Source organism: Anguilla rostrata, chromosome 4, assembly GCF_018555375.3.
Source record: "Anguilla rostrata isolate EN2019 chromosome 4, ASM1855537v3, whole genome shotgun sequence".
NCBI lineage: Eukaryota > Metazoa > Chordata > Actinopteri > Anguilliformes > Anguillidae > Anguilla > Anguilla rostrata.
This window is the reverse complement of record NC_057936.1, coordinates 8,096,297-8,122,543: the sequence shown is the minus strand read 5'-3', so window position 1 is coordinate 8,122,543 and position 26,247 is coordinate 8,096,297. Positions and strand designations below refer to the sequence as shown.

Sequence of the window (26,247 nt, the reverse complement as noted above, 5' to 3'; positions counted from 1 at the left end):
GACAGTGCCCACTGTACAAGCTTCTGGAGGCAGTGTTATGATCTGGGGTTGCTTCAGTTGGTCAGGTCTAGGCTCAGCAACGTTATGCGGCAATAAAATGAAGTCAGCTGAGTACCTGAATGTACTGAATGACCAGGTTATCCCATCAATGGATTTTTTCTTCCCTGACGGCACGGGCATATTCCAGGACGATAATGCCAAGATTCATCGGGCTCAAATTGTGAAAGAGTGGTTCTGGGAGCATGAGCATCATTTTCACACATGAATTGGCCACCACAGAGTCCTGACCTTAACCCCATTGAAAGTCTGGGATGTGCTGGAGAAGACTTTACGGAGTGGTTTGACCCTCCCGTCGTCAATGCAAGATCTCGGCCAAAAATTAATGCAGTTCTGGATGGAAATAAATGTTGTGACGTTGCATGAGGTTGTCGAAACAATGCCACGACGAATGCGCGCCGTAATCAAAGCTAAAGGCGGTCCAACCAAATATTAGAGTGTGCAACATTTTTTTTTTTGGCCAGGCAGTGTACTGCTGTCTCTGAAGTCTGTAGTCCATGTGGTTTAATTCTCACAGCTCACATACTGCACATGAAGTAGTCCTTTACACAGCTTTTTAAACACTTTCTTCAGCCTAATGCTTAATGACACAGAAACAACCCCCCCTCCTCTAACCCCCCCCCCCCCCCCCACCTCACCCCCCGCCTTTTTGGTGTTTTTGTTAATTTCGCATCAGTAAATGGGTCAAATCAGTAAATTGATACAATCGCCATGGCGATCTGAATGACAGATACTGCTGAAATGGAGATGGGAACACAACGGCTGTTTAGGCTTCACCTGTGTGGCACCACTCAACTCTATGACATTGGAACAGACGTCACCGTTTGCTTCGATTGCTGAAGTTGCAAGCCGAATATATGACATTTAATGCATTTTAATGACCTAACTGGCTACATAACCCTATTTAACCGAGTGTCAGTTATGTTCATGTAATTGTCCACTCATTCCAGAGGGAATTCGTAATATTAACTTTACCTATGAGAGTGTATAAGTACCAGCCTATTTCTTGTCTGTGGCTTATCAGCACCGACTACTGCTAGCTCGCTCCACACAGTCCTGTGATCCATACGCAGTTCAGTAACCATGGAAGTTCAAACTACTTTACGGTCATAGGCTATTCATCAGTTGTTTGCGTTCCACAAATCAGGGTTATATGGTGAGTCATACGTTGACCAACCGGAGTCTAGTGTTGAATAAAACAACTTGGCTGCAACTTTGTTATCAAATCATGTCAAGAAAAGACACGCATTGATTCTTATTCTTATAGGCATTTAGGATATAACTAGGTAAAAAATGTTACTGTAAACACCTCATTTTGATAGAAAAAGGCAGGAGGTTCTCCATTATAGTCTATGGGGAAAATCGAGAGCTGTGCTGCACTGGACGCCATATTGGTTTCTGCAGCTTCTGACTCCTTCTGCCTCTCCAGTTCCTACATACACTCTATGGGTGGCACACTGACCTATTGGTGTGTATGTGAGGGGGGGGGGGGGGGAGGGGGCAGTTAGGGGGGGGGGTGTAACATGGGTGGAGTCCAAATGGATTACAGCCCGGCGGAGAACAGCGAAGGCAGCGCTCGGAGGGCTTAGCGGGAATTTGAGAGAGAAGAAGAAAGAGGGATTAGCAGGATGAGTGAGAGGAGTGAGGGATGGGGGCGGAGGGATTATTCTGTACCGAGGCAGGATCCTGAAATAATCCCCTCTGGAATATTGTGTTTCCTCCGTAGATTGTGTGTATACGTGTGTGTGTGTGTGTGCGTGTGTGTGTGTGTGTGTTTTTTTCTTTTTTTTGGGGGGGGGGGGGTACACACTCAACACACTAGGTTATATGTTCTTATTCTTACATAGCCTCCATCCTTATAAGGTCTAATTCTCTTGTTGGAGCATCTCCTGTCAATTTGTTTCCTCCATCCTGTTGCCCCCCCTCTCCCACCCCCCCCATTTTTTTTCATCCGTAAAGCCTATGCGTACGTGTCTCTTTATCAATGCTAAGCTCCGCCCATTCTCCTCCGCTACCTCTCAGTCTATTGCACAGGCTCAGAGGTTACATAAGATTCGGGGTCAGGGGGTCAGTGACGTTGCCTGCGCGCGAGAGCGAGAGCGAGAGAGGGAGAGAGAGAGAGAGAGAGAGAGAAGGCAAATATAAAGAGGGAGAGGGAATGAGTTGCGGCCTACTGTGCTGTGCATGCGGGAGAAAAATGATGATTGCATTTTTCAAGAACCGTTCATAATGGTGGAGCAATCATTTCTCTTGCAGTACAACAGCGTAATGAAAGATGTTTCCACAGTCGTGTTGTTTTGTTCGCTGGAAGGATGTAGAAAATGGGCGGAGGACATTTTCATTGCTCTGAGAACAGAATAAAAGTATCGAGCCGCATAACAGGAGAGGAAAGGAAAGAGAGAGCGGGAAGAAAGAAAGAGAAAAAGGAGGAGAGAATTCTTTTCTTTTTTTTTTTTTTAATGTGGCGGCGATACAGGACCCAGAGCACACAGATGGGGAGTGGGGTGGGGGGTGGGGGCGCAGTGTACTGTTAGACAACAGGAAGTGGGCTCCACAGAGTTAAAATTTAAAATTAAAAAAAGGTAAACGGGGCAAAATAAACCCGAGAGGCTCTGGGGAAACAGAGGGGTAGTGGAAAAGATGCGATTGGAGCGCGGGACCTGGGGGGTGGGGGGGTTGTGGGGGGGGGGGTAGAATTTTCCTCTCCCTCTCACCAGCTCTGTTCCACTAACCTACTTCCTGTAATCTCTCCTCTCCTCATTTCATAACTAAGGGCTGTGAGGAAAGAAAGAAAAAAAAAAAAAACACATTACATCACGATCCCTTAGTTTTACCTACACGCAGCGCGTTGTACTTTTCCTCTGCATCACAGCTGCCATGGCCATTTAAACAGGGCACAAACAAAATGCGCACATCTCTTTCTCTCTTCACACACACACACACACACACTGTGTTTAATGTATGCCCTTTTGTTGTTTTTGTTTTGCTTTGAAATATCTAATAAACCGCATTATTTTTATTTATGGTGAAGAACAATGCTGTTACGTCCCCTGCCTCTGCTTGCCTGGGTAGTGCAGGTGGAGGTAGTTGCGTAATTACTTAATTGCCTGATTGCTTCCACCTGCCTGTGGCCCAATATAAAGCCCAGTAGTATGAGGCAGGGGAGAGATTTTCTTTTGGGTCTTGTGATTTGTGGAGGTTTTATTTTGGGGTTTGTGATTTGTGTGGAGAGCTTTTGTTTTGTGAACTTTGTGTGTTTTTTGGTTTTTATTTAGATTAATAAATGTCTGGGTTTGTTTTTAGATCAGTTTCTGTCGTGTTGTGATCCATCCAGACTTTGTTTGTTGCGGCCAGGCGAGCCAGCCGTAACAAAATGGGGGCTCGTCCGGGATCTGCCATCACACTTCCCTGCGGCGGCGAGGAGGCTGCGCGCAGACACAGTTCCCTGCGGCGTCGAGGACGACGCGCGCAGACACACACTTCCCTGCGGCGTCGAGGACGATGGGCGCAGACACACACTTCCCTGCGGCGTCGAGGACGATGTGCGCAGACACACACTTCCCTGCGGCGGCGAGGAGGCTGCGCGCAGACACAGTTCCCTGCGGCGTCGAGGACGACGCGCGCAGACACGCACTTCCCTGCGGCGTCGAGGACGATGGGCGCAGACACACACTTCCCTGCGGCGTCGAGGACGATGTGCGCAGACACACACTTCCCTGCGGCGTCGAGGACGACGCGCGCAGACACACACTTCCCTGCGGCGTCGAGGACGACGCGCGCAGACACACACTTCCCTGCGGCGTCGAGTGCGACGCGCGCAGACACACAGGTCCCTGCGGCGTCGAGTGCGACGCGCGCAGACCACAGGTCCCTGCGGCGTCGAGTGCGACGCGCGCAGACACACAGGTCCCTGCGGCGTCGAGTGCGACGCGCGCAGACACACAGGTCCCTGCGGCGTCGAGTGCGACGCGCGCAGACACACAGGTCCCTGCGGCGTCGAGTGCGACGCGCGCAGACACACAGGTCCCTGCGGCGTCGAGTGCGACGCGCGCAGACACACAGGTCCCTGCGGCGTCGAGTGCGACGCGCGCAGACACACAGGTCCCTGCGGCGTCGAGTGCGACGCGCGCAGACACACAGGTCCCTGCGGCGTCGAGTGCGACGCGCGCAGACACACAGGTCCCTGCGGCGTCGAGGACGACGCGCGCAGACACACAGGTCCCTGCGGCGTCGAGGACGACGCGCGCAGACACACAGGTCCCTGCGGCGTCGAGGACGACGCGCGCAGACACACAGGTCCCTGCGGCGGCGAGGAGGCTGCGCGCAGACACACACTTCCCTACAGTGGCAGATTTCTCTGGACAATTTGTGGACATTTGGTATTTATTTTTTGTGTTGTATAGTAATTTGAAGAAAAAAAAAAAAAGACCTTTAGTTTTTGTCTTTTTTTTGTCTTAAGGGTGGGGGTGTTACGTCCCCTGCCTCTGCTTGCCTGGGTAGTGCAGGTGGAGGTAGTTGCGTAATTACTTAATTGCCTGATTGCTTCCACCTGCCTGTGGCCCAATATAAAGCCCAGTAGTATGAGGCAGGGGAGAGATTTTCTTTTGGGTCTTGTGATTTGTGGAGGTTTTATTTTGGGGTTTGTGATTTGTGTGGAGAGCTTTTGTTTTGTGAACTTTGTGTGTTTTTTGGTTTTTATTTAGATTAATAAATGTCTGGGTTTGTTTTTAGATCAGTTTCTGTCGTGTTGTGATCCATCCAGACTTTGTTTGTTGCGGCCAGGCGAGCCAGCCGTAACAATGCATATAAACTAACAAAAGCCGTTGATGTGCATGAGAAGAAAAAGTAAAAAACAAAAATCTGGGGGACTCAAAAATAGCCTGTCTTGTCCTGGGATTTATATTTTGATTCTGGGCAGAAGTGGTATTCCACTCATGCTATACTTCATGTGCATCGACAATTTAAAAAATGGTCTAAGGGAATGGATAAACGGTATTTTTCATGAGTATTAAACCATTGTTGGAGTACCAAGTTCCAATGGTCTGATTAGAAGGTATACCAAAATCTGCAGGAATGCTGGAGCTTTCTGATATTTCTTTTTTATGATGTGATCTGATCTGATCTGGAAAGTAAATACACTGAAAACATATTAAAATAAAAGATATTATCAAAATATTGCAACTCTTCACAACATACAGGAGATTATTTGAAAAAATAATCGCCCCTTTAAGATACAGCAATAAATAACTTAAATAAATAAATACACCACTGTGAAACATGTTGATCATTATCAATTTTTTTAAAGAAGCCTGTATATTTATTTTCAAAAAGGTCCATATATTGCAGCATACTCCGCATCTGCAATGGTGTCAATGGAGCGTTAAAAGAAGGGTCTCTTGGTAATGTTGCATGGTTCCACCGCTTGACAGAGCTGACGTTAAGGCCGCTCTGTTTTTGGGGGTGTGTTTACGATTAGTTTTGCCACGGGTTACGCAACAGCGGGGAATGCCTGGGAGCTGCTGCTGAGAGGCTGTTGATTGGCTTCACACATGTGGTCCATAACCTTGGCCTAAACGAGCTTCGGGGAGTGAATGGAGATGTTTTTGTCGGCACGAATCTACAGTATCTAGTATCTTGTGATATCAGGAAATGTCCATCGTGGTAAATGCTTTAAACTGGACTCGAGTCGCCCAATTGCTGTGAGCATTAATTGGCGCACAGAGATGTGAAAACAGATTATTTTGAGAAATTCTTTGCTTTTTGATGTAGATGCATTTGGTCCAGCTATGCATTTGGAAATGTGCTCTTTTTAATTGAAGATATTTGCATTTTATGTATATCTAAATTAAATGTCATGTATAAATGTAATAACTATAGAATTAATAATTAAATTGATTTTCATTAAATTAAATACACATATAATGTACATGCTTAATAATCAAACTAATAATTCAAATTAAATGCACATTCTTTGTTCTTCATACATGCATTTTAAAACAGGGGCATTTGTGTTGACAGGCGTCATACTTTATCCACATGCTGAAGATAATACAGTTCTTAAATTTGTTTTTAGTGAAGCGAACAAATCAGTCTAATTGTAATTGTACATATTTTAATGGATTTGAGAGTGGTTAACTTGAGCACACACAACTGAGCACTAAGGATTGTTGACATGCTGCATTAAAAGTGGGCTACATGCTTTGTCATGAAATGTCAAGTCTGTGAGTAATAGCGAATAATGGGCTTCATAGACTGACACAGATTTTGATACTTTGTGGATTGCCTATAATGTGATGATTGAATGTCTTATCTTGTCTTGTCTTTTGTGTGGACCCCAGGAAGAATAGTTGTTACTAAGGTAATAACTAATGGGGATCCTAAATAAATAAATAAATAAATACTTTGGGAGATAATGATTATGTAACCACGCCTTTAAACTTGTTAGAACGTCTTAAAAGTTGTTCTTTGATGTATATTTTAATGAATTAGTCTGCCACTGAACGGTGTGACACAGTTCCAAAAGTCAGACACGAAACAATTCCCACGATAACGTTATTATGACATACTGCCACACATTCCCACATTAAGCTCGAGTCTCCCAGATCCTCCTTAAGCGCGCGAAAGGGTGCGCGCGGCTGCCCCGGGCACGAGGCGGGCCAGTGGAGCGAGATCATGTGAGAGTCCACGCGCCGAAAGTAGGTTACTGAGGGAGACAGCAATAGAGAAGAGGCAGAGTCGGGGAAAGAGCGGTGTGATCGGACTACCATATTATGCACAGCGAATGCTAGCGCGCAACAGAAGCAAATAGGCTGGTGGAGACAAACGAAGAAAAGTATTTTAAACTATCGCTTTTTATAGACATTTTTGTTTTATTCACGGGCACGCATCTGAAAAACATATGAAGATTTGTTGTTACCATTTTTTTCAATTGCTCCATTTTGGAGCTAAAGAAACTATATGAAATATTTACAGTTGTCCATTTTATTTATATGTATTGGAGTTATATGAATCGAAGATAATATATCAGCAAAATGAGAGGTAAGTGTGCGAGCATATGAAGGAGAAAAATAGTTTACAATTGGTATAGTTTAAGTATTGTTAAGTGCTTTTTAACTTTATTGTGTATTGGGATCATTTTGCAATACTGTGGTTTTAGTGCGTCTTTACTGAACTGGATAGCTGGCTAAACTGATGGCACCCCTATGCCAGATCATTAATTGCACGGATGATTGCTCTTCGGTTGAGGTTTGATTTTGTAGACAGTCCTGCATGTTCTTACTATGAATCTTTGATGAAAGTTTACTGAACGTAACCGTGCAGAAAATCAAAGACAGATCGTACAACCATTCACATGGGGGACCAGTAGACGTGCATGTTGTCTTAAATTGTTTGCATATCTTTAACCCAAATGGTCCAGAGAAATGTAAATATGTGCCAGCTGTGCTTACTGGTTTTTGTGGCTTCGCATGCACGAGCATGAGGGAAAATCTGACTCTGTATTTTGATACAGTTGCTGTAGTTGGCGAGATCGCTCTGGGGTTACGTAAGAAGGCGAGGGGAGGGGCAAGAGGAGAGGGGCGGGGGAGGGGGGGAAGTGGCATGAAAAATTTTGAGTGTATTACATAATCGCCTACTGATGGTAATTTTAACGGTGCTCGTGAAGATTTATAAGGATATACGCATATATTTGTATCACATGTAGCCACGTACAGATACACACGTAGCCCTATAAGCTCGCACACTTTAAAATGTACTCGGAAGAGCGTTTTTAGTTTTAGATTTTAGTGCAAATGTTTTAACGAATATACAAAAGTGAAAAAAAACCTTTGAGGCTGCTGATTTCTTGTGACCGTGCTCCTTTGTGGTAAAGAGTCAGCTGTTATTCCCGCGCCCTGCGCGTGTTGTCGTTTGCTGCATCCCGGCATGGCCAGTCGTGTGAGGAAGAAGTAGATGTGGCTGTTCTATTGACCTAGTTCTGCCATTGAGGACTACACAGCACTTGGGGTGGGGGGCTTGAGAACTGGCCGTCTGCCGATGGGGGTCGTCTATTTTTCCAAATCAAAAGTACATTTGCTGGCTCTCTATAGAGATAGGGGAAAGATTTGGAAACGATGGTAATGACAGCTGGACATGTGCACACACCCATGCATTTGCGAGCCAAAAACAGCAACTTCGGTGGCAGGAAAAGCAGGCGGCGCGCGGTCAAACCAAACGCCAAAGTCCGAAGTTGATTTCAAGTTTAATCGCGCTTGAAACTGCATTGCAACAGCACTGCAAGTCGCGGGGCTGTTGCTCCGAAATTATCTTGTGCCACGGTTAGTGCAATGTAGCCTACTTGCCTATATTATTTGATTAGCATAAAAAAAAAATCAGGAGTGGAAAGTAACGTGTTGCTTTATATGTGCTATAAATGAAATGTTACATCCGCTAGTTTATTTTACTCTAACCTGATTAGTTTTGATCATTGATTAATGTGAATTAATTTTAACATCGTGAGCTTTGTTCCCCCTGTAGAATTCAAAATGTGATATAATACAGTCGTTTAATATGGAATGTCCATACTCATATGCATGAGTTGCATATGACGGAGGTTCAGTAGATGTCGCATTGGTGTTTGTCCAGCCGTAGCACAGTGACACATGGGCCATTTTGTTCGTGGTCTGCTGTGCTCTGAGTCACAGTGGTTGTCGCAGGCCGCGGTACCCACTCTTCCATCCGCATGTCCTCCTCAAACCCACGCGCTGCTTTGCGATCGCCTTCCCGCCGCTCAAACCCACGCGCTACTTTGCGATCGCCTTTCCGTCACTGTAAAACAGTCTCTGCTCCTGGCCGTTGAGTCGAGGACAGTGGCGGTCGAGCGGGACTGTCTGTTTCCGGAACACAGGCTAACATCCTACTCTGAATGACTTAATTGGCCCGCTCATTTTATTCGATCTGACATTTGCTTGTTATATACATTTGCACATGACATGGAGGACTGTTCCTATGTTCATTTTCTGAAATGTTTTCAGTGACCTACTTCTGTGAACTGCTCCTAGTGTATACAGCTAATTAGCTAATTGAGCCTGGGTAAATGGGGGGACGTAGCATACACACAGACCCTCCAAGAAAGGAATTTCCAACTCTTGGTGTAAGGACTTTCAGTGAGATGCTAAAGTGCTTGTGTGACATGCTGGAAATTAATACAGGCAGTGAAAAATTTCAAGTGATGCAGCGTTGGATTGCCAAAACTAATGCAGTGTCAAATATTCTTCAGCACTGTATCAGTGTTGAGCAAGGATGCAGTCTGCTTCATTGAACTGGCTGATTTACCGAATCGCAGACCAACGTCAATGCAGGGCCCCTGGAGCATCCTACCGTTGACGCTCCAGCTGATCAATCAATTGATCAGCCAATCAATAAATCGGTCAGTATAGCTTTATTGTCCCCAGGGGTCAATTCTTTATGCAGCCGAGTGAAAAATCGGAGCATGGAACAATAAACTCCACAAATATCCATTACCGGGCCTGGAAACACGCTTCGAAAAAACATACAAACAACAGGGGAACATGCCCATACATGTTTTTCTGGTCTGTCGGCGAGTGTCAGCATAAATCCATGATGCCGCTGAAAGAGACTTGCTCCTAAGGCAATCCACTGCTGTTCCAGTGTAAATACTGCCTTGTGGAGTCGCTTCTCTCAAGTCAATAATATTAATATGAATAATTATGTATTTTATTTATATAGCGCCCCTTTCTTAAACACTGAGACACTTCACTGGGTTTCAAAAACAAGAGGTTAAAGGATAATAATTACGAGGAGCACTTGTAAGTGAAATTTGAATCCATTTTTCACACTTTTCTCTCCAATTGATTTCTGGTGGAGACGCTACTTATGCCAAAGGGCTCATGTTGTGCTGGTCTGTAGACAACAGGACCCCCAAAAAGGGCCATGGCCTCCTTCTATATATGGAACTCATTTTGTTTGTGGGTCGTGGCTGTGAGCAAACAGACGAGAGCTCTGGGAATTCTGGGAAATGTAGGCGGTGCCCAGCCGCACACTGGAAACTCCTGGTGTCTGGGCTTTTTGCGGTGTCTCTGGGAAATGTAGTTGCTGCCCAGCCACAGACTGGGAACTTTGACTGGTGTCTGTGCTTTTTGTGGTGTCTCAGTGCTTACCACAGGCATAAGATGATGAAAGTTATTCTGGGACAGTTTGTCTCTGTTGCCATTTTTCACAATACCTACAGTGGAAGGCACCCTAAAAATCTCCCTTGATGGCCCTTGATGGAAACAGTTGCCTCTCAGTCCGTAAGCTATGGCCCGAGAGTATGTGTTAGAAAGTGAGAGGATATCAAATTATTCTTATGATAATGTTACATCTCCATCCATCACATTTGATGAGTTTGTATTTTTTTCTTTTGACCACAAGTGGTTGTCATTGTTTTTGTTTTTTAAATAAATCAACAACTGAAGCACATACAACATATTACTCAGTCCTTAGGGCCTGGATGGACTAAGTTGGTGCAAAACAAATCCCATGACCCCTCATTGATTATGTCATTGGTTTTGTGTTTGTGCTGAAAGGTGTTTTGCACATGCCATAGGTCTTAGTAAATCAAATGCCCTTAATGTGTCTGTGCATTTTAGAGAGGGGACAGGTTGAGGCATACATACTACTGCTGTAGTGTTTGGTAAGTGTTGGAAGTCGGGGTAAGCTATGAGGATATCCTAAGAGCAATTTACAACAAAAAAAAAGAAAACTCGGAAGACCTAAAGTTGGCCTATTTGTGGCATTACTAGTGACGGGGAATATTTAACTAAGGCCCCCTCAGCCTCTGCCTCAAAGTGCACTTTACCTTGTTCAGGGTAAATGGAAAATAGGTTGCATGTAAAGCGTTCGCAATGTAGGTTGACCATATGGCTCGTTACATAAGCGCGGTGCGCGAAGTTGAACTTTGGACGTTAGCCGCTGGCCAAGTTAGATAATGTAAACCAAGCCCCAGCGGCGGCGCGCGCTAGCCTGGGCCACAGAGCCTGCAAGCTGACACTGTATGCTACGAACACCAACTGACACAAACCGATTCTTCGGTTGATGGATATGGTGTACTGTTACTCTCGAAAGCACGCCAAGGGGCCAGCTGATTGTTAGAAGGCTGAGTGTCTTGGAGAGTTTAGATTTCTATAAAGTGCTTAAAGGGACATGAAATAAATTAGCCTTTTTTTTTTTTTCTTTTTTTTTTTTTTTAAAGGCCTCCAAAAAGGTTTTAATCACATGCAGGTGCAGTTACAGCTAACCAGGGAGTGTACAAACCAAAAGTTGTTTGGTCAGACAGCCATTTGCGCTCTGTAGGGTAATTAATTAAAAGAATAGGAACACCTTCATTCTTTGGCACGCGCGTCTCCAAGCAACATGTGGGCCAGGGTGTGATGGGAAAATCAGAGCAGCACATCACTAGACTAGAATGCGATTCACAATACCGAAACTGCTGAGCTATTTATTCTCACTTATTTTTACTTATTCGGTTATTTTCCCACTCCAGGCATTCACCAAATTTGTTTTTTCTTAGATAGATAGATGCATGTTTCTCAGAGAAATCCCTAGGGCGTGGCTCTCAGTCACACATTGGTACTCCTTTGATTGCTCAGAAGAGCACAGCGAGACCATTTCTTCCTTTGCCCTGTTCTTCCTAAGTCTGGGAGCAGGAAGATGGAAGTCGTTGAGATAATGTGATTACAGGAGGCCCCCCCCACCCCGAACGGCTCAGCGGGTTAGAGGTGCGCTCGTGGGCGCTGTGGCTGCAGGTTTGAATCCGGGCTACAGCATGGAGCCTGCAGCTTCGGGGCACAGCCGCCCTCGTCCTGCCGGGGACAGGGTTGGTGATCAGCTCAGTAGTTGGAATGTTCGTAACTGAACATTCTAATGCTGATGTAACGATCACTACCGGTAACGGAAAGCAATTGAGTTCTACAAGGCTGACTTGGAATTCCAAAAAACATACTCTTCAAAGGGCTAAAAAGCGTCCTACTTTGCCTGCAGTGCTTGCTCACGATAGTGCGGCCTGTGCGTTGTGTATTTCTGTAACAGGTGAGCGTACACCTGCTGGCTTGTGCACAGTTGTAGTGTTGGATGGAAAAAAGTGTAGCCTGGAAGTGGCAGGGGGCGGTTCGCGCTGTTCCGACTGCATTCGCTGCCTCGCGCTTGGCTCGCCTCCACGAGAAGCCGGCATTAAAAATAGTTTTATGTGAGCGCTCTGAGACAGCTGAAAGCGCAGGCCAACACTTGACACGCTGCCAAAAGTTGAAAGTCAGTGTAACCGCGCACCTTGCAGAAGCGTACTGTACTCAGACGCCTCACTCCGCTCTTGCTCTCCTCCCTTGTCCGCACAAATATGTTTATGGCTGCCATATTTTATTTTCATCTTACATTTTTATGATGACGTGAGATCTGTGCAGGATACTGTTTCACCAGTAGGCCTCTGTGCAGCAAAGTAGACTACTTTGTCAACAAGCTCTCTGACATAATTTTGCATCGACTGCAGTTTGTGAGTCAAGTAAGTGTATTTTTAGCAGTGTGTGGTTCCACCTTAAAAGCTCTTCAAAAAAATATGAATTCAGATTATTGTTCTAGCTAGGCCACCACCCAGATGCCTCCCCCTTGCTCAATGGGAAACTGTGTCAGTAGGACAGCTCATCCACATAGCCTGACTGTGCTGTGCTGCCGATTGACACTCCCAGTGGCCAATCAGGGATGAAGCCCCCCCACCCACGAGCCAATGAGAGCAGGGCCTGGAGGGGAAGGGGCAGACTCGTCACTGCGTTGCTAGGGTGACCTAGCTTGAATGAGAGTGCTTGTGGAATGCGGCCAGACGGCAGTTATATAACACAGAAAGGGTGGGGGTCGGGGGGGACTGGCCGGGGGGAGAGGGAAAAGCTAGAGACCTTTTTTTCTCTAGCATTTATTTCAGTAATAGTGTTTCTCTTTTTGCTTTTTAGTGGGTCAGCATAAATTTGAGATGTCTGAATCTCCCAAATATTTAAACTGACATTATCTGTAAGAATTCTTGCCATAAGCCATTGTTTCTGAAAAGAAAATGAATACTGTATGCCCTCCCTCTTGTTGAAACGGGTAGCCTACTGTATATTCTTTATAATTTAAGATGTGGGTCCCAGATTTTTTATATGCTGAGTGTGACATGCCTGTAAACCCTCCGCTCTCCTTGTGTTGTTGATTACGCGTGAGCCTTTTTTTTTCCTTCTTTTTCTTTCTGATTAGCTGCTCAAGTGTGGCTACGGCCGGCCACAGCGGCAAACGAGATGTTATCTAACACTGGCTTACGTCACACGCTGCATTGCCGTTAAAAAAAAAAGAAAAAGAAAAAGAAAAAAAAAAGTAAAGAAATAAATAAAGAAAAACAACATTCAAGACCGCCTCCGGGCAAATCCTGCGAAAAGGACGAGCCATTTTCGAGTCTTCCCGAGGTCGACGGATTTAATCCGCGCTCTGAGAACCTCGCGTACTGAGCCGGGCGCTCCTTTTGTTTCTGTTCCTCACACTTCCACCGCAGCGGCAGAAACTTCATAACCTGGGGGGCTCCCGGCTAATGCAATCTACCTGCTATTCTGGGACACGGGAGGCCCCAGCCGTTTAGACAAACAGCAGAATGAAGAGAACAGCTTGTTCTTCGGGGGGCGTTTGGGGGGGGGTTTGGGGGAGGGGGGTTAATGGCAGACTACGAGCTGCTCACGCGTTCATTTAATGTTGACGCCTGTATTTATAGATCAGTTTCTGTGACTGCTCTTCTTTTACACTGCAAAAAAAAAAAAAAGTCAATCACAACACAAGTGTTTTAGTCTAATATTTAGACCTAAAATCTTATTTCTATAACTTTTTTGCTAAATAAGACAAATTTAAATATTTGCCAATGAGGTGAGAAAGTTTTACACTTCATTCATTTCAAGATTCACCACTTTTATTTCAGTTTTTTATTTCGTCTTTTCATGCACAAGATGTGATTGCTGCGTATTACATAACGCATACGCCATTCCGTTGGGAAGAGCGGTGAGAACCAATTACCGTTCAGTTGATGTGTGTAATCGAGTGAAACCCTGCTGCTGCATTTTCCCTATAAAAAAAAAGCCAGTCATTGAAAATAACCACACTTCGGTTTTCCATAAGAAGTGTGTGGCCACTTGCTGTGTTGCTGTGATGTGGCCTGCTTACAAAGTCCAACATCCCCATAAAATAAATAACAATTTAGAGTTTCCGCTCAAAGCCGGTGACGTTTTTTTGACTTTGTTTGTCTGTGTGAATGCCTGTCTGCTTCAGCCGGGTGCTGGTTTGTCTTACCACTGACTTGAAATTTGAATCAAAACAGTGATTTAGTTAACTAAAATCTGATGAATTGAGCCTATTGTAAAAACACAAATTGAAATCAAAATTTTATCCTGAAAAGAAGGGATCGGTACTGAGGATGTGTAAAAGTATAAATATGCGCACATAAATAAATATGTACAAAATGCTTGGGAGTGTTAGCTAGCAGGAACAATCAAGTTTTGTTGGCATGCTTCATTAACAAAAACAGGTAGGATACAAGTAGAACAGGTAGAAAAATACAGGTAGAAACTGGCGTGCTTGGATCACTATGTACTGGCTATTAGCATTCAGACTTGTTCAGTTGGTATGTTTCATTGTAATGTAGTTGGCCTGAAAACCCCGCCCTTCTGTTCATTTGATGACTCAAAAGAAAACACTGCCCTCTACAGGGTAAATGAGGATACTCTACTTTCGGTAATGCTGAGGACTTCAGTTTGTGAACGCTTGAATTAACATATTTTAAAGTGTTCATTTTTATCTGTCAGTAGTCATACGTTATCGGTTATACAGCTATTTACAAGTTGCTGAATACCAAGATACTTAGCAATCCTTGTGTGTGTGTGTGTGTGTGTTTCCATCCTGCTTTTCATTCAGTATGGACAAGTTTTTATATTTTTCTGAGTTTCTGAACATTTATTTTTAATATGAAGTATGCATCCTAATTCTTGGCAGTAAGTTGGACTCTCAAGAGCAAGTTTGGACCTTGGACCTGTAATGGTTCTTTATTACTGACGCCTGATTAGTCTCAAAGATATTAAGCAATACCAGAAGCTCCTTGGATTAGACTGGTACTGGGTAACCCATTGGAAGCTGGGAGGTGGCAGGGTGTGTGTGAGTTCAACAGTAGAATCTGTCTAATCATGTAAAAACTGTGATCACCGAAGCAGGGGGGTGTGGTTGGGTTTATCGTTGTTTTTCTTTAATAGTTTTAAACACCTTATCCTTTCTGGTTAAAGTCTCAAAACAGATGTGTTATTTAAAAAACTTTGAAAACACCACCATGTCTAGTTCAAGACAGCACATTTTGTGTTACTTTCAACACAGTCTGCGTTAAAACCTCTCCCTTTGTAACACATAAGGTTGTGTATTTATAACACTAAAAAAAGTATTAACACAAAAAGTGTGGGATATTAACACATCATTTTTGTGTAGTGTAGTTGTCAGCACTTGATCCTTTGGCGCAAGATTCTCAAACTCCAGCGTTTGAGGGCCTCAGTGACTGCAGGTTTTCGTGGTTGTCCTTTCAGCAGCAAATATTGCCCTTGGAGACCTTTGGCCAAACAGCGACATGAATTTGGCACTTTGATGCTGAAATACACGGGGGGGGGGGGGGAACTGGCAGACACCACGGGCCTCCTGAATTGGAGTGCTCCAAAGGCTGCTGTTGCTCATTGAAGGCTTGCGGAAAATCATTTAAAACAAGTGCCACCCACAATGCTTTGAGTCCATTGCCAATGAACACACTCTATATACATTGCAGAAGCGTTGCTAGAAAAGTGGCAAATCTATTGATAACTTCCTACCTTTCATCGTGTTAATTTTTATCAGTTTAATTCACTCACTCTTTTTTTACCTTCTCCTCTGTCCTCAGCTCAAATTGAGGTGATCCCGTGTAAGATCTGCGGGGACAAGTCTTCAGGAATCCACTATGGCGTCATCACCTGTGAAGGGTGCAAGGTGAGCCCTTCACAGTTCCAGACCTTTTTCCAAGGCCCCCGTTAACTCTGAAACAACATGTTCACTGGAGCGGATGGGCAAAAAACACACTAAGATATGCTTTGTTACTGTGTACCACCCGAAAAATTGACATATAATCATTGGTGATTAAGGCACAGATTGAGTTTGCAGATGGTACAGAGATATTAACCTTACAAAAAGCGTGACAAGGAACCATTTGCAATAAGACATGCATACAACCGCATATTTCAAAACCATTTTAATTTAAATGCTGCCCATCCCTGCATACTGGCCTTTATAATGCAAATGTAGTATAAAGGATTCTTTCGGGCTCAGCCCTAACATCAAAGACTAGTAACAAACAATCAGTAACCACACATGAGAACAAGAACTTTTCTCTAATCTCTCTCCCCCTCTCTCTCTCTCTCTCTCTCTCTCACCCTCCTGCTCTCTCTCTCTCTCTCTCTCTCTCTCTCTCTCTGATTTATGCGCGCAGGGCTTCTTCAGGCGCAGCCAGCAGAACAACGCCATGTACTCCTGCTCGCGTCAGAGGAACTGCCTCATCGACCGCACCAACCGCAACCGGTGCCAGCACTGCCGGCTGCAGAAGTGCCTGGCGCTGGGCATGAGCCGCGACGGTGAGTGCCCTGAGCTCAGCGCCAGCAGTAGCGTCGGCATTGACATTAGCTGTAGAGTTAGCATTAGCAGTAGCGTTAGCGTTAACATTAGCCGTAGCATTAGCATGACCCATAGCATTAGCCTTACGTAAGTAGCCTTACATTAGCTGTAGATTTTGGCTTTAGCGCCCATGCTTGGATGGGCTCCAAGCAGGGCCCACGTGTCTGGATGTTTTGCCCTTTTATGGTGCAATGTCACAAATATGCGATTAGAATGTTCTTCACTGAACATTCTAACGCTGATGCAACAATCACTGCTGGTAACTGACAGCAGTGGAGTTCTAGAACTCTGAGTTGAACAGTGAATTTAAAAAAAAACATTCCCAAAAAATCCTACTGTTCAAAGGGTTAGCAAGAGCCTTCATATTGGCAGTCATTTATTGAAGTAAGCCGTCGGAGAAAAAAAAGAAAACTTAACGCCCCAATCGCTTGGAGGACAGCCCGTATTGCTGTGTGTTTAATGGGGGGGGGGGGTTCACATTAGGAGTCATTTACTGAAGTCGCCCACTGAAGCGGGGCTAATTGCATATAATGATGCGTGAAATTTGCATGCAAGTCTTTGCTTTCCTCTCCTCCTGGCACACATGATGTATTTTGATTGTTTTAAAACCGGGAATGAACACCAGCAGCAATGTCATTATTCTCCCGGGTGATTTAATCAATAAATCGCTTGTGAGTGTAATAGCAATGTGTTGGTGGTGGTGGTGTTCTTTTTCTGGTTTTGGATTATTCTTTTTCTCTTTCTTTCCACCCACCTGCAGAATATTTTGGATATATGTAATCAAATGCATTTATTTTAAATAGTATGTGTTGCCAAAGCACATCACAATGTACATACGCTACAATGCACTATAGTCACGAATTACAAACAAATAAACACACAACAAATACATGCAAATACATAGGCCAATATGTAAACTCTCTCTCTCTCTCTCTCTCTCTCCTCATCCCTCCTTCCCTCCTTCCCTCCCTCCAGCGGTGAAATTTGGCCGCATGTCCAAAAAGCAGCGGGACAGCCTGTACGCCGAGGTCCAGAAGCACCAGCAGTCCCAGGAGCTGCCGGGGGCGCTGGGCGCGGTGGGCGGGGTGGGCCTGTCCCGGGACGAGGGGTGCGACGCGGGCAGCCACGGCCGGGCCTACAGCCGGGGCTCCAGCGCGGCGCTGAGCGACCTGGACGACATCGTGGCGCTGCCGGACGGGCTGCTCTTCGACCTGCCGCTCACGCCGGAGGGCGCCGGCGGCGACTACTACTGCGGCCTGGAGCTGCTGGGGGGGGGCTGCGGCGGCGGCGGCGGCGGCGGGGGGGACAGCGCGGGCAGCGGGTCGTCCTCGTCCCGGAGCTCGCCGGAGCAGAGCGGCCTGGACTTCGGCGACGCGGCGCACATCAAGCACGAGTACCAGCTGCTGCACGCGCCCGCGCTCTACGTCCACCCGCTCCTCAGCGCCGTGCCCGACGGCTGCTCGCTGCTGGAAATAGGTGAGCCGCCCGCGCCAGCGCCACCCTGCCCGCGCACACACACCCTGCCCGCGCACACACACCCTGCCCACGCACACACACTCTGGGTTCAGACCGGGGTCACATGATTATCTGAAATACTTTAACACAAGGACCTCAGGCTGGGGTTTGCAAGCCTTTTTTTTTTTGCTGTATTTCAGCAGTTAAGTGATTGATTAGGCCGGAGGGGGGGGGGGGGGGGGACCAGGATGTTCTTCATTGGGTGGCCAGAGGGGGGTCACAGATTCATTAGGGGGGGGGGGGCACTCTATCGTCCGTCAACAGTTATATTAGCCAAAGATGATGCGCTATTTTAGGTGGAGAAACAGGGGTGGCACCTGGGGTGGCCAATCAAATTCCAGTGCCCCCCCCGGCCACCCCATTGGACATGCCCCTGTCATTAGGTCATTGATTGGCCAGAGTTCACACACCTTGTTTGGCGCCTGAGCTGGACTGGAACTTGAGACCCCCTGCTTTAGTACTGTACCCCTGCTGTCCGTTGTGTGTATGGGTGTGGGTGTTTGTGATTTTGTGTGTGTGTGTGTGTTTGGCTGTGGCTTTGCATGCGTGTGAGTTTGTGTGTGTGTGTGTTTGGCTGTGGTTTTGTGTGTGTGTGTGTGGGTGTTTGTGTTTGGCTGTGGTTTTGTGTGTGAGTTTGTGTGTGTGTGTGTGTGTGTGTGTGTGTGTTACCGTATGTTGTGCGGGGGTGTGTAAAAGGTTGCCCCGGCGTGTTTTTGGCTGACCGTTGCCGCCGCTGTCCGTTCCCCCCCGTCAGAGCGCGTCACGCAGAGCGTGGTGAAGTCCCACCTGGAGACGAGTCAGCACGGCACGGAGGACCTGAAGAGGCTCATGTGGACCATGTACTCCCCCGAGGAGACCCGCTCCTTCCAGAGCAAGGTGAGCTCCGCTCGGCGGCACCACCCAACGCAGAACCCTGTACCGGGTCACGCGGTCGGCGGTCCGCGCGGCATTCCGCGTAGCAGAGGCCGTTTATCATTGCGTGTCGCCGCGTTGCTTGTTAAGCCAGGAAGCTGTTAAGCTGAGCGTGACGCGTTGGTCGAACATTGTCAGGAATCTGCAATTTTCACTGGTGTCTAAAGGCTTAAGGTAGTTCAGTTAATGGTTTTATACCAAAGTCTACTTAACACGTGTCACAGCACAAGGCTGGTGAGGGATTCTGAGCACCCATCCTGGTGAGCCTCAGAGTACGTAGGGCTGTGTTCTCACCCTAAAATAACCGGTCACTTTGGATCCAGGAAGCCAGGCGAGATGAGTTATGCGGAGCGCGCGTTGAGTAATACTGAAATCCGTCGTACCCCGTCGCTCTCCGGAAGCGGGGGAAGGCGGAGGAGAACCCCCCCATGGCGTAGGATGTCGCCGCCCCCCCCCCCCCCGGGTCACACATCTCTAACGTGGGCCACTTCCTGTTTTGGTCTTCCCCCCCCAGTCTGCGGAGTGCATGTGGCAGCAGTGCGCCCATCACATCACCAACGCCATCCAGTACGTGGTGGAGTACGCCAAGAGGATCGCCGGCTTCATGGACCTCTGCCAGAACGACCAGATCATCCTCCTGAAAGCAGGTCAGTGTTTTAGCATTCTAATTTCGGTTTTTGTTTATTTAACGGTGTGACCGCGTAAAATTCACAGGTCGGTTGTAGGGTCAGGTGGTCTTTTTTGTTTTAGCCCAGCGCTAAGACACCTGATTCCACGTGTCAGAGTCTCGATTGAAGACCACGATTAGTTAATTAGTTGAATCCGGTGTCATACTGTTGGGCTAAGTCAAAAACCTGCACCCACACCAGCCCTTTTTTCAGATAAGATTCAAGACACTCCTGATATTAAATGATTGTATGTAAAATAATGTAAGCAAAAGTGTCTATTATATGTTTTCTTTTAAGTGAATGAATATAAGCTTGTGTTGGCTAAAGCAGTTAAGAAGTTATTTTTGAAATGTGCTTTTTAAAGACTGTGCCTCCTTGTGTATCTTCTCTCCCTCTCTTATCTTTTCATGCTCTTTTTTGTTTGTTTTCATTGTGTGCACTGGAACAATTTCACACTTCATTGGGAAACCATTTTGGAAATGAATCACTTGTATCACAATATGTGGATAAATACACGCTTAAAATCTTTTTGGTGAATCATTGGCAAACTCCTTACTGTGGACTTTGTCATACTTGATATCGCTGTTGATTATTTAAAAAAAAAAAAATAATAATTCAAATGTGTTATCTTTTATGGATTTGATCTGGACATCGCACTGGTGTGTGAATTTGCGCGTGTTTGTGTGTGTGTGTGTGTGTGTGTGTGTGCGTGTTTGTGGTATGCCTGGTGGAGCATTTTGTCCTCTTTTTTGTTTCTCTCTCTCTCTTTGCACTCTTTGCTTTTTTGGGCGACATAGCTCAGGAGGTAAGACCGATTGTCTGGCAGTCGGAGGGTTGCTGGTTCAAACCCCGCCCTGGGCGTGTCGAAGTGTCCTTGAGCAAGACACCTAACCCCTAACTGCTCTGGCGAATGAGAGGCATCAATTGTAAAGCGCTTTGGATAAAAGCGCTATATAAATGCAGTCCATTTACCATTTACCATTTTGTGGCTCTCTCTGCAGGCTGTCTGGACGTCCTGCTGATTCGCATGTCGTGCGCCTACAACCCCGTCAACGACACGCTGCTGTTCGACGGCAAGTTCGCCGGGCCCCAGCTCTTCAAATCTCTCGGTGAGTCTTCATCAAATGCTGTCGCCTTTGTTGGTCACACCTACCCGTGCAGGCTATTAAGAAGGATTTAGGGCCAGTGGAGGCTGTTCATATGCATTTGTGCTGGTGCGCCTTCGCTGAACACAGCTAATTCATATAGCTCTTCATGAGGCTGTTGGTATATATTTAAAAAAGCAGATATGCATGCGCTTGGTCGAATGAACAGCCCGCACACAGGCGCAGGCGCACACGCGTGCACAAATACACGCGCACGTACAAATGCACGCGTGCACACACACACACGCACACACACAAAGTCATTTTGTGGAGCTTACCCCATTGTATTTGCATAGTATAAATACCAGCAACGCATCAGCTGTCCCTGCTGACCATTGACGGCGGTGCCATTCCTTCTGGTTGTCCGCCCAATCGATTACCGTTCATTTTCAGGACCTCGCGGAAATAAAAAGCTTCGAAGTAACTGCAGGGGATAGCAGATCGATAAACGAGAGTAGTAACGTCAATAGAATTTTAAAAATCCTTCCTCTTCGAAGGACGGTGCAGAGGAAAAGGTGTGATATGTTCTCCTCGTTCTCCCGCCCGTCTCTCCAGGTTGTGATGACCTCGTGAGCGCGGTGTACGACCTGGCCAAGAGCCTGAGCCGCCTGCAGCTGTCTGAAGAGGAGATGGCGCTGTTCAGCGCGGCCGTCCTGCTTTCCCCAGGTGAGTTTGGCACGCGCGCGCGAACACACGCACACACACACACATACACACACACACACGCATGCACGCACACACGCCACACGCACACACGTACACACACACACACGCATGCACACACAGACACACACATGCATGCACACACGCATGCACGCAAGCACACACGCACATGCACACACACAGACGCACACACACAAATGCACGCACACACACACACAGATGCACACACACACACACAAACGCACCACGCACACGAACACACACATACACACACGCACACACACACAAACACACACGCACACACAACCTGTCCAGATGTGAATATGTTTCTCAATCGCGATTGCTTCTGTTATTTACAGACCGGCCATGGCTGACTGACACTCAGCAGGTCCAGAAGCTTCAGGAGAGGGTCTACGTTGCATTACAGCACTGTCTCCACAGGAGCGGCGCCCCTGAGGAGAAACTGGCCAAGGTAATGCGCTTGGAGCTTCCTTCAGTCAAATCAAGAAAAAAAAAACAATGTAATGTCTTTATTCCAAACATTACAGAGGGCACTGTACGAGTCATATAATGACACTGTGGCAGGTTATGATATCACTTAGATGAGCCGTATGGTTGATATCTCTCCCTATAATTCTGCTTCTCTAGAGCAGCACGTAATAATTGTTAAATTATCATCATGTGAGAGTAATATAATAATTACATCGTGGCAGGTTATGATATCAGTTCTTATGAGCTATATGTTTGATATCTCTCCCTATAATTTGGCTTCTCTAGAGCAGTATGTAATAATTATTATCATGTAAGAGTAATATAATAATGGCACTGTGGCAGGTTGTGATATCAGTTCTTAGATGTTTGATATCTCTCCCTGTGCTTCTCAGATGGTGTCCAAGCTGCCCATGATGAAGTCCATCTGCAAGCTGCACATCGACAAGCTGGAGTTTTTCCGCCTGCTGCACCCTGAGACGGCCTACAGCTTCCCCCCTCTGTACAGAGAGGTGTTCGGCAGCGAAATCGCCTTCCCGGACTCCACCGAGGCCTAACCGCGCGGTCAGAGGAAGACGGAGCGAAAGACAGAAAGACAGGGAGAGAGAGAGAGAGAGAGAGATGGGGAGGATGTTAAGGCAGAGGAATGTTGTATCACAAGTAGAGACCAGCAGCTCAGCGACAATCATGCACACAACACTTTACCCCACACACACACCCGCGTGCACACACACACACACACACGCTTCATCCCAAACTCTGACCTGACTCCCTTCTGTGGGATAACACTGTAAAGTGGCCCTCCCCAGAGTTTATTAAACTTAAGAGTAACACCCAATGCCAGCAGGAGGCGCCCTACATGCCTGTAGGGCCAGACACTGTCTTGCATTGAGTGAACACTTGAGTTGACTTGCAATAGGAATCAGTTTCTCTCAGTTACCTTTATATGCGAGAGCTTGCTCCCAAGTTCTCACAGCCCATGTCCTCGAACCAATGTACCCGTGAATGTACCCCACAGACATGGAAGCAAAGCCCTTATTTGTGAGGCAGAATGTGTGAGAGCAGTCCTTTTTTAATTTGACTTTTTAAAAAAAAATTCGGCCCAAACTCGCTACCGGCCACAGTCGGCACCGGCGCGGTCCAGATTCGATCCGAAGCCACGGGGCTCGTCCGTACACCACGGCGTGGTGCCTTAACCGAATGAGCCACCCAGCCGCCCCAAAGATATGCTTTCATGATGACAGTTTTTTTTCCACATATAATAGCACACAAAACCTATGGTTTTGATTGTGATCGACTAGTGGCCTATACAGAGCATTTTAATCCTTTTAGCGAAACAATTTAAAGGGACCAAGAACAGTGTTTTTGCATCAGACAAATGCCGTTGTAGCACGAATCAGCAACAGAAAGCTAATCTACCTTTTTTTTTTTAATTATCGATTCAGTGACTCGCCACCTTAACTGACATGCACAAGTAACTGACTTTTACATGTGACACTAGTGACACTAACTGGCCGACCAGTGTGTTCGCACAGGCACACCTTCAGACAGTGTTTTTTGGAGCTGCTCTTTTTAAAAAATAAAAAAAAAAAATGCAATGGAAAAACCTCAGTCCCACCACCCTTTTCCCCTTTGCAATCGCCACTTAGAGAAAACAGAAAAAGTATTTTTAAAAGTTCCTTTAATTTATACATACATTTATATATATATACATTTATTGAGAAAGTATAAATATGTATAGAGAGAGAGAGAGACAGAAAAGAAAGAGAAGGAGGAAGAGAACGACTGACAGAAAGCGGGAACTATGTCAGATGAGCCGGGGGGGGAGGGGTCTGTCAGACCACCGTTCTCCTGGGTCTCTGAACAATCCTGGGCCATCGGAGTTAAAACCGGGACTAAATAAACTCGGCAAAAAGGCCGGGGGAAACCGGAGAAGACAGAGCAGCACTTACTGAATCACGGGGGGGTGGGGGGGGCGCACTGTGGACCGTTCACCTGTGCCCTGGAGGCCTGTTGGCTCTCCAGAGGAACCGCCCCCCCCCCCCCCCCGGCTAGACTTTGGACCAGTGAGCCCATCCTGATAGGGCAAGACTGGCACCAGAGAGGGCTGGGAGGAGACTTTTGGAAGGTCGGGAAAAAAAAAACACATTAAGGTGACTGTCCCACTTCCCCCACCCCCACCCCCAAAATGATTTTTTCAAAGACCTGCTGGAACCTTAAACTGACCCATGTGTTCCCTGGACAACCGCCTCGTTGTTAATGTGTAGCCAGTGCTGTGGGAACCTTGATCCAGAGAGACTTTACCGTAGAAGAAGAGGACAAGACAAGCAGCCTGGTCTGAGCTGGCAGAGTGAAAGGCTGCGGTGGAGGGTCAGGGGTCGGAGGTCGTGGGTCAAAGAAATCATGTGATCAGTCGGATGGTTGAGAGGGGCTTGTGCCTGGAGAAGACAACATTGTGTCAGGGTATTAGCATTGTAAAAATTTACCCTAGGGTACCTGCATTGTAAAATTATACCCTGGGGGTATCTGCATTAGAAAGCTGTACCCTAGGGTATCTGCATTGTAAAGCTGTACCCTAGCGTATCTGCATTGTAAAACTGTACCCTAGGGTATCCGCATTGTAAAACTGTACCCCAGGGTATGTTCATTGTAAAGCCGTGCCTGAGGGTATCTGCATTGTAAAACTGTACCCTAGGGTATCTACATTGTAAAGCTGTACCCTAGGGTATCTGCATTTTTAAACTGTACCCTAGGGTATCTGCATTGTAAAGCTGTACCATAGGGTATTTGCTTTGTAAAGTGGTACCCTAGGGTATGATCGTTGTAAAACTGTACCCCAGGGTATCTGCATTGTAAAACTGTACCCCAGGGTATCTGCATTGTAAAACTTCCCAATTTCAGTTTTTATGGATTGTGAATTGTGCCCATATATACTCTCACCCCCCTTCCTTATTGTCTTTCCGCCTATGTACACTACGGCACAATTTAAGGGTTGACAGAGCTATCAGCTACCCCCCTGAGATAGGGATTACTACTACTACTATTATTATATAGTACATATTCTATTTTGGATTTTTTTGAGGTGCAAAGGACACTGAAGAACAAATAAAATGTATCGTTTTTTTCTGAACAGATGTATTTTCCTACAGTGTTTGTTAAACTCCATGAGAGGCAAGTCGAACCCAATCCGCCACTTCCTGTGCCCGAAAGCAGACCAGACCAATCACAGGCCACGCTTAACCCCTCCACCAGGAGAGGATGGCTTGCTCTTTTTTTTTTTTTTTGGGGAGCCGTCCTAACATTGAGATGGTTCTCAGGTGGCAGGGTTTGTCAGAGCACACTGAAATCAGCCATCTTTGACTTGAGCAAATGTCTGAGGTATTTCTGGGCGCTGGAATAACGCCCACGCCCCCAGGATGCCTGGAATCGCGTTCGTATCCGTAGCTGGTGAAAGATCAATAAACCGAAAATAAGCTGTGATTCAGAACGACACCATCAGGGCGGCCCATAACCGCAGTGGCAGTGAGGTCACTTCTCCACGGGGCATAAGTAAGATGGAGGCCATCCCACTTGCGTAACCGAACCGCTCAGTGATTCACCCTGCGCTGCTGGCACAGTGCACTCTCTCCGTTCTGCGTATTTCTGTGCTGTTGAATTTCATATGAACTGAGGGTAATAGGCGGATCCATTTTTTTTTTTGTTTTTTTTTTTTTTTTTTTTTTTTTTCCTGGGTGCTAAAGACAGTGTCATACGGGGACTGTGCAATAGTCAGTCTTTTCCCATTTTCAGTGCTTGTGAGGACCCTCGCCTGACCTGAGTGTGTCCTCCCACCCCCCCCCCCCCCCCCCTCGTCCTCCGCTCTGGGGCACTAATGCACTGCAGTCAAGAGGCCGTGGCCCAACATTCACGTCAATCGTACCAGACATTACAGATATTGATTCTAAGCATAAAGCGTTGACTCTCCCGCAAGCTACCGCGGCCAGCTCAATACAGATTGACGGAATATAATTTGTTGGGTTCAAGCTCCAGCTTGAACCAGGGATGAGATTTTTTTTTGTTCCTGGATTTTTTTTCTCATTAATAAATAA

General features: G+C 46.4%; 1 protein-coding gene across 1 annotated transcript; it reads left to right on the top strand.

Annotated features, from left to right (window-relative positions):
* The first annotated feature begins 6,761 nt into the window (after nt 1–6,761).
* On the top strand, nt 6,762–25,435 carry rorca (RAR-related orphan receptor C a). The gene is made up of 10 exons (XM_064330383.1): nt 6,762–7,095; nt 16,004–16,089; nt 16,586–16,727; nt 17,743–18,243; nt 19,037–19,158; nt 19,709–19,841; nt 20,864–20,971; nt 21,563–21,673; nt 22,030–22,142; nt 22,555–25,435. Exons 1-10 carry the CDS (start codon nt 7,089–7,091, stop codon nt 22,714–22,716), a joined length of 1,485 nt encoding a protein of 494 aa, XP_064186453.1. The 5' UTR covers nt 6,762–7,088; the 3' UTR covers nt 22,717–25,435.
* Nucleotides 25,436–26,247: the final 812 nt, after the last annotated feature.